The sequence below is a fragment of the Peromyscus leucopus genome, chromosome 12, assembly GCF_004664715.2.
Source record: "Peromyscus leucopus breed LL Stock chromosome 12, UCI_PerLeu_2.1, whole genome shotgun sequence".
NCBI lineage: Eukaryota > Metazoa > Chordata > Mammalia > Rodentia > Cricetidae > Peromyscus > Peromyscus leucopus.
In genome coordinates this window covers 48,283,914-48,297,447 of record NC_051073.1, presented here as the reverse complement: position 1 = coordinate 48,297,447, position 13,534 = coordinate 48,283,914, and the positions used below count along the sequence as shown (strand labels likewise).

General features: G+C 47.3%; 1 protein-coding gene across 2 annotated transcripts; it reads left to right on the top strand.

The window, feature by feature from the left end:
- Positions 1–2,618: 2,618 nt before the first annotated feature.
- Dppa4 (developmental pluripotency associated 4) lies at positions 2,619–13,030 on the top strand. Of its 2 annotated transcripts, XM_028859776.2 has the most exons (7): positions 2,619–2,716; positions 6,356–6,473; positions 7,484–7,647; positions 7,740–7,790; positions 8,920–9,226; positions 10,885–11,080; positions 12,453–13,030. In XM_028859776.2, exons 1-7 carry the CDS (start codon positions 2,693–2,695, stop codon positions 12,484–12,486), a joined length of 894 nt encoding a protein of 297 aa, XP_028715609.1. In that variant the 5' UTR covers positions 2,619–2,692; the 3' UTR covers positions 12,487–13,030. The 2 variants fall into 2 exon arrangements, with proteins under 2 accessions (XP_028715609.1, XP_037065912.1); XM_037210017.1 differs by lacking the exon at positions 7,740–7,790 and having other exon boundaries at positions 7,484–7,542.
- Positions 13,031–13,534: the final 504 nt, after the last annotated feature.

Sequence of the window (13,534 nt, the reverse complement as noted above, 5' to 3'; positions counted from 1 at the left end):
ACACACACACCATAATCTTATCACCTCTCTGTACTCAGCAGCCCAGCTTACAACCTACCTCAGCCACCATGCACCTGCCCATCCACAGATCCATGTTTACTTTTTCTCCCTTGTTATTGGCAGATTCTTATGAAATACTAATCCATCTTAATGTTCAGCCTCACCTCGAGTCTGTCTGTCTGTCTTTCCTTAGTGTTTCCTCCAATACCACTATACCACTATTCCCTCCCAACTTGGTGTTTTTAACTCCTCTGAATCCACTCAGCATTGCCAATATGTGCATGTGCATATGGCCATCAACGGGACCATGAGCCGGAAGAAAAGGGACTCTGTCTCCTAGCAACAATCAGTTGCCAATTGCTTCTCAGCTAGGGATGTGATTTTTGTGACCACCTCCCCCATCCATCCTGGGATTTTGACCAGCTTTCTCAGGTCTCATGCATCCTGTCACAGCCATTTGAGTTCATATGTATAACTGCCCTGTTCAGTCCAGAAAATGTTATTTTACTATAGTCATCCACCCTCTCTGGCTCCTACAGTCTTTCTGAAGGAATCTTCCTGCAGGATCTCGGAAACTCGGAAGGAGGAGGTGTAAGGTTTTTTCTGGTGCAAGGGCATCTTGGCAGTTAGGAGCCAGGGAACACCACAAAGTCACACCATGAAACAAACTTCACACAACAGATTTATTGGGGAGAAACAGAATGGTGGCTGCTTCTGACTGGGAGCAGAGAGACCAGTGGGCTGAGCAGAGGAGGGAGAGAGCTTCTATAGGGTCTTTGGCATATTTGTGGTGAGCTAGTGGCAAAGTGTAGTGAGACCAGAAGTGTTACTAGGCCTTCTATGAGGCTGAGTCACGGCGGTGGGGGTGTGTGGTGTGTGTATTTCCAAGTCTCGGAGCTCAGGTTCAAGCCAGGGGTAGAGTGTTTTTTCTTGGCCCTTTTACCTTACAGGAGGTGACGTAGCCATCCCATTTAGGGATGAGCACTCTGTAATCCCTTGTTCTCTGCACGTTGATGAGATGTGGGTGTATGGCTTAATTGCTGGCTACTGCTAAAAGAAGCTTCTCTGATGTCGGTGGAGAGATGCTACGTGATCTTCATTTAATGATAAATTATTAGGAGACAGTTTAATAGTAAGTCCATTTAGCAGAATAATAAAGTCCATAACCTATCTAACCACCAGTTCTTGGCCAAATATCAGTCAGTTTGAGGTAGGAGTTCTGTCTTGTAGAGTGGGCCCTAAATCCAATCAGAAACCACACCTTGAATTGTTAAACGAATCTTCCATGATCTCAGCCTTGAGAACCAATTGCCTGCCATCGAGTCTGGCTCAGACTTACCTCCTTTCTGAACACCTGGAACCCACGTGGTAGAAAGAGCCCTCTAATCTTCAATGGAGTGCCTTGGCATATGCATGCCCTGACCCTCACACATGCAAAATAAAATTCCATGTCTTCAAACCCAGCAATGTTTTCCCCAATTACAATGAGAAAAGAAAAAAATGATTCAATATGATCTTTCTTTGGGGGGGGGGGGCGTTCTCTGTGTAGCCTTGGCTATCCTGGGCGTCTTTGTCTAGCCCTGGCTGTCCTGGAATTCTCACTGTAGACCAGGCTGGCCTCAAACTCACAGAGATCTGTCTGCCTTAGCCTCCCCAGTGTTGGGATTAAAGGCGTGCATCACCACCGCACGGCGGACTTTGAAAACTATTAACATTTGGCAGATGGAAAGGTAAGGTTTTAAGTCAGGTTTGGTGGCCTGAATTCCAGCACTGGGGATGCTGAGACAGGGAGATCAGAAATGCAAGGCCAGGCCAGGTGTAGTGAGGAGCCCCTGAATCCCAACGTTCAGGAGCAGCGGGACAGGAAGATCTCTCTGTGAGTCCCAGGCCAGCCCGGACTTAAAGAGATGTGAGGCAATGGTGGAGAGGAATTTACAAAAGTTGTAATTTTATGGGCCGGGGTTATAGTTCAGTGGTAGATGGATTAGTATGCAGAAATAAGGCCCTTGACTTGAGCCTTGCACCGTAAAAACTGAGCCCCCTGTGGTTTACAGAAAGGGAATTCACAAGGGACAAGAAATGGGTTGTTTTCATCAAATCCCAGGTTGTAATTTGATTTGCTAAATAGGCAGTCGGCTCACACAGCTTGTTCGGAATTCTTTAGGAATTCCACTTGCCCTCGGGAATATTTCACTATGTAGGCCAGGCTGGCCCAGGAGCTCACAGAAATCCGCCTGCCTTTGCCTCGCCAGTGCTGGGATTAAAGGCGTGCGCCACCACACCCACAATATTTACAGTTTTTAGTTCCCCAGGAGCAGGGCGTGGCAGCTCACGCCTCCAAATCACAGCCGTCTGCTGAGGCTGAGCCGTACATCTCCGGGGTTTCCAACTCAGCTGGGCTACATAAGTGAGTTCCAGGCCAGCCTGGGAAACAGTAGAACCCTGCTTCAAAAAAAAAAAAAAAAAACAAAAAAGTTCAGAGGAAAAAGCCCAATACTATTGGTTTTGGGTTTACCACTTTAGCATCACAAATTGTTGGGGGTGGGGGGGGGGGGTGGGATCAGGAGGTTGGGGAACGGAAGAGGGCATCAAGGCAACAGGAAGTAGGAGGAGATTTCTAAAAGCCGACTGAGGCCAGAGGTCATTTGGAAGCTGGAAGAATTTTCTTTCGGCGGGTTCATCTGATTTGAAGATGGAGCGTGCTGGAAGCAAGGAGGTGAGAGCAGTTTTTGGGGGGGTGGGGTGGGGGAGGCTTTCCAAATAGGTGGGTCTCATGCCTCTCCTTTCTGAGCACACTCCAGCCTTTGTTTGGGGGAGAAAACAACGAGCATTACGACTTGTCCCACGCAGGTGTGTGGTTCTGCGGGGTGCCCGCTCACACAGCCTTGCACGAGGCCCCCCCGGGCCTGGTTGCTGGAGGTGGGTTAGGAGAGGGGCTTGTGTTTTGGAAGTGCTGTTTTGCTGGGAAGGAATTTAGAGTGCCAAGGCTGGAGAGAAGTGGTCACGGGATAAAAGTAGGGAGTTAAGATGAAGCTGAGACGTTGGGTAGCGGTCTGTCTGGGAAGGAACAAGAGCCACCCCTTAGAGGGCCAGAGGCCTTAACCCACACGTGCCTGCTGTAAGGCTTCCAGGCTCCTTATCTTATCCAAGAGTCCTCAGGGTTGAGGAATTCCCCGGAAGGCAGACCCAAAATGACAAGCCTTGCTGGTTCCTAACTGCAGGAGCCAGACTCCTGAGCGCTCTCCAGGTCTCCTTCCCAAGACCCTGCCATTTCCAGCTTTCTCAGTGTAAGAATTTTGTCAGGTCCAAAAGTGAATACTTTGGGGAAAGGATATGCAAGCGTAAATCTTGAATGTCAGCATGAAGCTAGTTCCGATTGAGATGTAAAAGCACTGAGGTGTAAAGTAACATACGAATGTTAATTTATCTCCCACTCCAGCTCTTGGGGGGTGGGGCTTGGAAAGGACTTAGGTTTGAGAGCGAAATGACCCAGGGGTTGCTTTTATTTATTTACTTCCTTACTCATCTGTTTTTTCCAGGCAGGGTTTGTCTAACAGTTCCTCTCCTGGAACTCACTTTGGCCTCTAACAGAGATCTGCCTGCCTCTGCGTCCTAAGTGCTGGGATTAAAGGCGTGCGCCCCCCCTCCCCAGTTGATTCATTTATAAAATAGATTTATTTTTCATTTTACATTCCAGCCGCAGAGCTCCCTCCCTCCTCTCTTCCCAGCCCTTCCCCCACCACTCCTCTGTTTCCACCCCCCAATCCTTTCCTCCTCCGTTTCTGTTTAGGGAAGGGCAGGTCTCCCGAGAGTATCAACAAAACATGGCATATCAAGTTGCAGTAAAACTAAGCGCCTCCCCATGTATTAAGTAAGGCTGGGCAAGACGACCCAATAGGAGTAGGGTCCCAAACGCCTGTAAATGAGTCGGAGATAACCTCTGTTCCTGCTGTTAGGAACCAAGCTACACAACTGTATAACATAGGCAGAGAGCCTAGGGAGTCCCTTGCGGGTTCCCTGGTTGTCGGTTCAGTCTCTGTGAGCCCAGGTTAATTGATTATGTGAGTTTTTTTGTGGTACCTTGACCCTTCTGACTCCTACAATCCTTCTCCCCTCTTATGCAGGATTCCCTGAACTCCTAATGTTTGGCTGTGGGTCTGCATCTGTTTCCATCAGTTGCTGGGTGAAGCCTCTCTGGTGACAATTGGGCTAGGCACCCATCTATGTGTATAGCAGAATATCATTAGACATCATTGCATTGACGTTTTCCCCCTCTAGTCATGTTTGGTTCTATTCTAGGTCTCGGGGTCATCCAGCCTGTGGGTCCTGGTGCTCCAGGCAGTGTCAGGAGTGGGCTCAGTCTCCTGGCATGGGTTTTAGGCTAGACCAGTCATTGGTTGGCCACTCCCTCAACCTCTAGGGGTCACCCTTGATCCTGGCACATCCCATAGATAGCAGGACAGACGTAAGTCGGGAAGGTTATGTGGCTGGGTTGGTTTCTCACTCCCTCCGTTTAGAGTCTTGCCTGGTCACAGGAGATGGCCACTAGTTCAGGCTACCTACCAGCAATAGCCAATTGTTACGAGTCTTAGCTGGGGTCATCCTTGTAGATTGCATTTCCCCTTCCCAGGGAGATCCGGGTGCCCCCCCACCCTCCATGAACCTTCTTGTTACCTAGTCTCTCTGGGTCTGTGGATTGTAACATAGTTATCTTTTATTTGACAGCTAGTATCCACTTACGAGTGAGTATTTACCATGTTTGTCTTTCAGTCTGGGTTACCTCACTCGTTTTTTTTGTTTGTTTGTTTTTTTTTCTAGTTCCATCCATTTGTCTTCAATTTTCTTGGTATCCTTGTTTTTAATAGCTGAGTAATACTCCATTGTGTAAATGTGCCACATTTTCCTTATCCATTCATCGGTTGAGGGACATCTAAGTTGTTTCCAGGTTCTGGCTATCACGAATTTTGTTGAGCATGTGTCCTTGTGGTATGATGGAGCATCCTTTGGGTATATGCCTAAGAGTGGTATAGCTGGGTCTTGTGGTAGATTGAACTGCAATCTTTCCTTCTGTAATTACATGTAATTTTCTTTCCTTTTTTTTCTTTTTTTTTTTTTTTTTTTTTTGTGTGTGTGTGTTTGTTTTGTTTTGTTTTTTGTTTTTCTGAGACAGGGAGATGGGGTTTCTCTGTGTAGCTCTGGAGCCTGTCTGTACACCAGGCTTGCCTTGAACTCAGAGATCCTCCTGCTTCTGCCTCCCAAGTGCTGGAATTAAAGGCGTGAGCCACCACCGCCAGACTTTAATGAGCTTTTAACTTTGCACCCTGCAGGTTGAAAATACAGTAGTGTTTGTGAAGTTATGGGAAGATTAATGAAGATAAGGGGTGTGCCTTCTCCATTATCTACTTGTTAGTTTTTCTGTGTTTAGCTATGTTTGTTGTAGTCTCTTCGCTCCCTTAATTAAATCAGTGGATATTTATTATTATTGAGTGCCAGCAATGGAAGAGAGAGACCTGTTCTTGTGGAGTTCAGAAGCAGATGGAGTTAACTCATAGGAAGCTGCAATTGGCAAGTAGAAATGAGGCAGCATGTGGTTGATTTGGCTGGAAAGAGATTCCAGCCAAATAACGCTTGAACTGGGCCTGAGGGAGTAAGGTGTGGTAATTGAAGTAGAATTTGGATGGGTTTAGAACCACCGACTGATGGAAAACAGTCTTTGGGGTGAGAGATAAAAATGAAGTAAGAGGCAGGCTCCTGACTCCAAAAGCAGACTAGTACTCTTGCTTCGTGGCTTCCTTCCTCTTCCTTTTGTTTGTATCTCACCTTGTACTCTTGGTTTCCTTCTGTCGACTAAACTTGGCCGGAGGCTCATTATGGCTTCTAACTGTTGGTAATCCTCCTGCGTTTGCAGCCCAAGTGCTAAGATTGCCATTACTGCAGCGTTTTCTCTTAAGATAGTCTCACGAGGGACTCACAAGTCATGCCCGCCTTTAATCCCAGCACTAGGAGACAGAGGCAGGTGGGTCTCTGTGAATTCCAGACCAGCCTGAAGAGAGTGAGTTGCAGGTGACACAGAGAAACCCTTGAAGGGAAAATGAAAAGAATCTCCTGGTACTTGGGTTAAAATTGTGTTGCCAACCAGCCTGTTTTTCCTGCTGGCTACCTCTCATTTCCCCCAACCCCTGCTTCCCTATTTTATACGTCAGACTGCTTATTCAAATGTTGCCCCGTGAGAATGCACACTGGCAGTCACGTGCAGTGACCCCTTGGGGAACCTGAGATGTGAGTTAGTTTAGGGCAGGTAAGGGGATGTGCTGGCTCAGGACAGCGCATAACTGTCTGACTCCTCTATCCACAGTGGAGCGGCACCGGAGAATCGAGAGAAGTGGACTGCCAGATGTCCAGTCAGCCAAGCACGTCCTTTGCAAAGAGCCCGGCAAAGGGGAAAAAACAAAGAAAGACAGTGAAAGATAATGGTAAGAGTCTGTAAATGCTTGGTCCTGCATCTTTTTGCCTAAGAAACTTAAGAAATATAAAGTATAAAAAAGGGATGAAAAATGTCTGCGCTTGGCTAGCTTTGTACTTCCTCTGGGGTCTAACTGAGTTCTGTTTTCCAAAGAAAGGAAGATGCTCCCCATCTCCTGCCAAAGCTAATCCCTCCCTTCATATGACTCCCATCACATACTTGGCTCTGAAAGTCATTTTGCTCGGAGGGGTGGGGACAGGGGCGGGGCCAATAGGCAAGGATTGAGGGCCCATTGCACATGTTATCCTAAAACAGTGAGGATAGGCCTAATCTTTAAGTGGTGCGGTAGAGGGGTAGGTAGTGCTCTGCAGAAACTCTTAATGGGGCTTACTGTCAGTACAGTCTGTCTGTCCCGTGAGATGCGGTCTAGGAATCTCACAGAATTGTAACTGTGTGAACCTAGAGGCCGGAGTGCTGCTGTGGCTGGGGTTGAGGACTGGGCAGCACTGAGTATTGATGACCTCAGATCTAGTTAGTCAGTTCCCTGGGATAGAATAGTCACCAACTGCCAAGCGTTGGTGGTGCACACCTTTAATCCCAGCACTCGGGAGGCAGAGCCAGGCGGATCTCTTTGAGTTCGAGCAGCCTGGCTACAAGTGAGCTCCAGAAAGCACAAAGCTACACAGAGAAACCCTGTCTCGAAAAACCAAAAAAAAAAAAAAAAAAAAAAAAAATAGTCACAACTAACTGCATTCTTCCTTGGAGGGTCCTCAGAGGAGCAAGCCGAGGCACGTTCACTTAGGCTTAACAAAGATTTGAGATTTGAAAGTCTAGGCTTTGAGGTGTGTGTGTGTCCCCTATAGTCTGTATGATCTTTGGTGGATCATTTAAGCATGCACCTCTTTCGACATTAGGCGACTGCTACCTACGTCAAGAACCAAAAGTGGTTGTGTGTGTGTGTGCTTTGTTCGAATCCTATAGAGCTGTGCAAAAATGGTTGCTATTCCCTTTGTCCCTCAGATTGTAAACCAAAGGAGGAAGCAGGAGAGGCTGAGACTCCAAGACCCGCTCGTAGGAAGGTACCAATTCCTCCTCTACCGGCCCATCTGCCCCCAGTGAACCTGATTCACCGCGATGTTTTGCGGGCATGGTGCCAGGAAATGAAGCTGAGCAGCAAAGGCCAGGTGGGGCCCCAGTGGGGGCCTCTTGCTGAGTGGGAGCGTGGAACCAAACTTTTCACTAACAACTCTTTTCTTTGTTGTTGTTTTTGTCTTAGAAATTAGATGCTTATAAACGACTCCTTTCAAGGGCTTTCCCAGAGCAAATGGTAACTATTTACTGCTTGAGACTACTATGTAGTGTTTAGCCCAGGCTAGCCTCACAGTCCGCGTGTGGAACAAAGTGACGTCAAACTCAAGGTCTGCCTACCTCCCCCGTTGGTCAGCTTTTTAGATACGCACCGCCCTCCATGCCCAACACGTGGCCTTGTACTTTAAGGAAGAGTGGCAAAGAGAAAGCTTTGGTTCTTCCAATTAACGTCTTTCCTCATCAGGGAATAAGATGAGGAATTGTCTTGGCCCCCTTTTTACCCCTCTACCCCCAATTTGAAGAGAGAACGTGAAGCAATAAAACTAAGTAAGGTCCTTTCCATTTTTGGTGCTGGAAATTACACACGTGTGCCACCATACTTCGATCACTCCCTTATTTCTGTTAATTTTTGATGTAGGGTTTCACTGTGTAGTCCTTGCTGGCCTGAAACTTTGCAGTAGCAATCCTCCTGCCTCGGCATCCCGAGTGCCCGGCTGGCATTTTGATTTTGAGGCTAGGATTCATTGTGCTGCCTAGGCTAGTCTCAAATTACTGGAGTGAAGCGATGCGATGCCTTCACCTCCTGAGTAGCTGGGACCACAGGCATCCATCCACCCTGGCCTCAACTGAAGAACACTTAGCATCTTTAGCGAGCCTAGTGTGTTCTTACTAACTCTTGTCGCTGCCTTGTCTGGGTCTCCTTTAGTTCTGTGCGTTGAGCCCAGGGCCTTGGACATGCTAGGCATGTGTTCTGCTACTGATCAGTTTCTCCAGCTTTGCTTGATCTGTTCACCTAATCCCTTCTGTCTGACTGAATCGGTACTGTTGCTAATCCCTCCCTCACGCCAAGCCACATTTCTGGTCACCTTTTAATCTTGATATCAGTTCTTGCTTTCTCCGTTGTTTTAAGACGGTCTCTTTGTTATTTGCTAATGGATTCCCTAGCCTAGCTGGCTAGGTAGTCTCCTGTTCCACCTCCCATTCTGCTATAGGAGCATTGGAATAGAATTACAGATGTCCACCACTCCGTGTGCCTTTTTCTACGTGGATTATAGAGATTCGAATGCAGGCCTTTCCCCCCGTGTTTTACTCACAGAGTTGTCTTAGCGGTTATTAATATTTCCCATGTATTATCTATAATATCCTAGCCCGATTTAAAGAACGTTCCTGACACACCCAAAGAGGCCAGAGTGAAGACATTTCGAAAGAAAATGAAGACAGAGGAGGGCGAAGTGCCTTGTCCTCAGATGGCAGTTCCCCTTGAAGTGGTCCCTATACCTGTACCTGAGGAGCAGGTACCTGCCCTTATGGAGCCTCCTGTCCTCTATGAGGAAGTCAGCACCACTGTTGTGACCACAACTGCCTCGGAGGCCGTGTTGGCATCTTGGGCCAGAATTGCAGCCAATGCTAAGAAAAATGAGGCAGTGCCATCCACGGCAACATCAGAGACCTACGGTAAGTCAAATATTAGAACCAGACACAACCGCCAGTGATTCCTGGACCCCGCCCATCTGGGGTGGGGCCTGTGAGCTAGTATTCGTTTGGCTTATTGAGATAAGCATCTTTTTGTTTTGTTTTTCAAGACAGGGGTTCTCTGTTATACAGCTGGCTGTCTTGGAACTTTGTGGACCAGGCTGGCCTTGAACTCACAGAGATCCACCTGCCTCTGCCTCCCAAGTGCTGGGATCAAAGTTGTGCACCACCACCACCACCACCCAGCTTGAGATAAGAATCTTAAAAGTATAACCCAGGGTGACCTCTGTTTGCCTTTAGCTTCCTGTATGCTGAGATTACTGGTATTCACCACTACCACCCTTGTCTCCAGCTGAGGGTCTACATTTCTAAAAGCTACCCAAGCAATAGTGAGGCTGCTGATCCAGGGAATCACACTTTGAGAATTACTTTAAATTACTCATGCACCAAGCAAGAAGTGATGTGCTTTGGTGCCGTTTCTTCCCCTTGCATTAAAGAGCTCTCTGGGATTGGGGTTGGGATCTCTTTGTCTGTTAAGTAGGTGGTGCTAACAGTGTCCAGTTTCTCATTGTAAAATAGACATAAGTCAGAAGAGGCATCTCTTCATTAGGGTTTCTATTGCTGTGATAACACCATAACCAAAGAGCAAGTTGGGGAGGAAGGGGTATATTAGGCTTACATTTCAACTTTGCTGTTTAATCACTAAAGAAAGTCAGGACAGGAACTCAAACAGGGCAGGATTCCAGAGGTAGGAATTGACGCAGAGGTAGGTCATGGAGGGGTGCTGCTTACTGGCTTGCTTCCCAAGGCTTGCTCAGCCCACCTTCTTATAGAACCCAGGACCAGCAGCCTAGGGATGGCAACCACCCACCATGGGCTGGGCCCTCCCAGGTTGATCACTATATGAGAAAATACCTTCAAGGAGGCATTTCCTCAACTGAGGCTCCTTCCTCTGATGACTCTAGCTTGTGTCAAGTTGACACACAAAACCAGCCAGTACAAGACATCGTAAGCCAATTATTATCCCAGCACCTGAGTAGGAGGATCAGGAGTTTGAGGTCAACCTGGGTTACATGAGACTTTCAAAATAACAAGAGAGAGCTTACATTGTAAGAATAACAGAAAATGCAATAAAGGAAAATCATGCTTAGCGTGATGCAATGGATGTCAAGGTCTTAGCTGAGGGCTGGAAAGATGGCTCCAAGGTTGAGAGCACTTGGTCTTGTAGAGGACTCTGCCTCAGCACTTGGGAGACAGAACCAGGTAGACCTCTTACCCTCTAGGCCTGCCAGGGTTACATAGTGAGACCCTACTTCAAAACAAAAGGTTGATGCCTCTTGACCTATGTCATGAAAAGCCTTTAATTGTCTGGGAGTTTTGTTTGGTGCATGTGTGGTATGCTGGGATCAGACTCTTGCGGGCTAAGCAAGTACTGTACCATTGAGCTCCATCCATGAAGCCTGAAGGTCTCTTGCATAGTTTTGTGGCACAGAGCAAGATGGATTGAGATAAAGGTTGGATTCCCAGGCTTATCTCAGGGCCGGCATTCCATAGAGGCATTAATTAAGTCTAAGCGGAAAGGCTGTGGTCAGTCTTGTGCCTGAGTGTGTGACTCGTGTTAAATCTCTTTACCTCCACAGGGGAAATGTGGTGTGTGGTTCACGGGAGGAGCCTTCCTGCAAACTCAAGTGGTTGGGCTCGGCTGCAGTTCCATGCTGGACAGGCCTGGGTCCCTGAGAAGAAAGGGAAAGTGATTGCCCTCTTCCTGCTTCCAGCCTGCAACTTTCCGCCCCCACACCTGGAGGACAACATGCTGTGCCCCAAGTGTGTTCGCAAGTAAGCGCTGTACTCGCACACTGACAGTGGGGGTGGCGTATTCCTTTAATCCCAGCACTCGGGAGGCAGAGGCAGGCAGATCCCTCTGAGTTCAAGGCCAGCCTGGTCTACAGAATGAGTTCCAGGAAAGGTGCAAAGCTACACAGAGAAACCCTGTCTCCAAAAACAAAACAACAACAAAAAACAAAGATGTTGAAGGAAATTAGTCCTTTGGGAAGGTTTCAGTCAACTGTGAGCTGGGTGTGGTGATGCACACACTGTCTTTCAGGAGGACTGTCCACAAATTCAAGGCTACCCTGATCTACATAGTCTTTGTCTCAAATCAACGTGCTTGCTTAGTCTCAAGGAGATTTTTTTTTAAGGTCTTTGGCGTGGTCCAAGGCCTTATTCACGATCTTTAAATTCTCTTGTTCTGTGGAGCTTGGACTTGAACCCACATATTTACCATAGAACTACATTCCTAGTGCAATTTGGAATTTTTATTTTGAGACTAGATCTTACCGTGTAGCCCTGGCTGGCCTGGAAGTCACGGTCATGTGTTTGCAGGTTAAATGTGCACCACTCCTGATCTTTAAGTTCTTTGGCCATTTTTGTTTACTTTTGAGACAGGATTTCCTGGAACCCAGGCTCACCTGGAACTTAGAGCTGAAACCACCTTAAAGTTCTGATTCTCTTGTCTCAACTTTCTTTTTTTTCTTTTAGAATTATTTATATTTTATGTATGAGTGTTCTGCACACCAGAAGAGGGCATCATATCCTCTTATAGATGGTTGTAAACCATCATGTGGTTGCTGGGAATTGAACTCAGAACCTCTGGAAGAACAGCCGGTACTCTTAACCACTGAGCCATCTTTCCAGCCCCCGTCTCAACTTTCTGAACATGGGATTGGGATTATGGGTGTGCCCCCAGGTTTGGCTTATTCGGGGCTAGGGCTCAAACTCAGGGTTTCATGTGTGTATTCCCAATCTATCTTGTCTTTTTGTTTTTGTTTTTTTGTTTTTCAAGACAGGGTTTCTCTTTGTAGCTTTGGAGCCTGTCCTGGAACTTACTCTGTAGACCAGACTGGCCTCGAACTCAGAGAGATCCACCTGCCTCTGCCTCCCGAGTGCCAGGTTTAAAGGCATGCAACAACACCACCTGGCCTATCTTATCTATTTTAAAGATTGAAATTTGGTGATTCTTCATGGTTCTGGTTTATTATCTGTATATGATATACCTGTAATCCCAGCACTTGGGAAGTGTAAGCAGGGATGATGGGGAATTCGGGACCAACCTGATCTACATGACACCCTCTCAGTGCTATGGGAGGGTGGAGTGGGGTGGGGAAGGAGGAAATGAGTGAATGAATCCATGGATAAATTTGTTTTCTAGGAACAAGATCTTAAATAAGAGTCTCCAAGGATAGAGGGAAGATCTCTTAGGTTTGGGCTAGCTGCTGTCATCACCCACTCTGGTGGAGTAGTCTACGGAACTGCAGCCAAGACAGAGACTGATGGAAACCTGAATCTATGCCCTGGAAGATGCCCATATCACCCAGAAACTATGGGACATTCGCTAATTGTTGCTGTAGTTCGAGCAGCTTGAGAAACTAACCAGTGAAGACACCAAGACACAATGGTTCCACCTCTGTTCATTGTGAAGACTAGGTTTAAGTAGCTGTGCCTCTCCTGTTGTGTGAAGATGAGAAAGTGTCCTACAGGTTTTGCTGCAAGGAGGTCCTGGGGCAGGAATATGACATCTCCAGATATAGTACTCAGATATAGTCCTGCTTGTCCTGTCTCCAGCACAACAGGGTCTTAGCCAGTTCTGTGGTCCATTGTAGAGACTTAGCTTATGCCTGTAGCCTCCGCGTGCCCCCTTTCCTGGGTTGTGTTATGTTAGTGTGTAGTCCTTAAGTGTGTTTTCTACTGTTGCAAAATATTACACCCAGTCTGGTTTGTGGTTTTTGATTTTGTTTCTTTTCTGTTTGATTGGTTAACTTTCTCCCTGAATCCCTTCTTCCCCTCTCTGGACATCATGTTTGAAAGGACTTTGGAACGATGCTTGGAGCAGAGGGAGGCAGGGTGGGGGTATCATCTTGGCAGTCAGTCTTTCCATTAACTATCCACCCTGCTCAGGGTATGAAAGGGAATGAACACCACCACTCCTTGGTGGACCCTTCTGCCAGGCATGCATGATCATTCCATAAAGGCGTTGAATGACCGAGGAACTTGCTTTCTTGGCTGCCCTGGGGGATTAAGTACAGGTTAGGGAAGAAGCATTCTGTGAGATCGTTTGGTTCTGTCCAGGTGTCATCCACTGATGGACCCCCGTTTGTACTTGATGTGATACACTCAATGCCAGCCCCCATTTCTGCTCCCATTTTTTGAGATGGGCATGGAGCTGGAGGTCAGCACTCCATGTGCCTCAGATGAAGCCCATGACAGGAGGGTGGCTAGTGTGCTGATGATGCT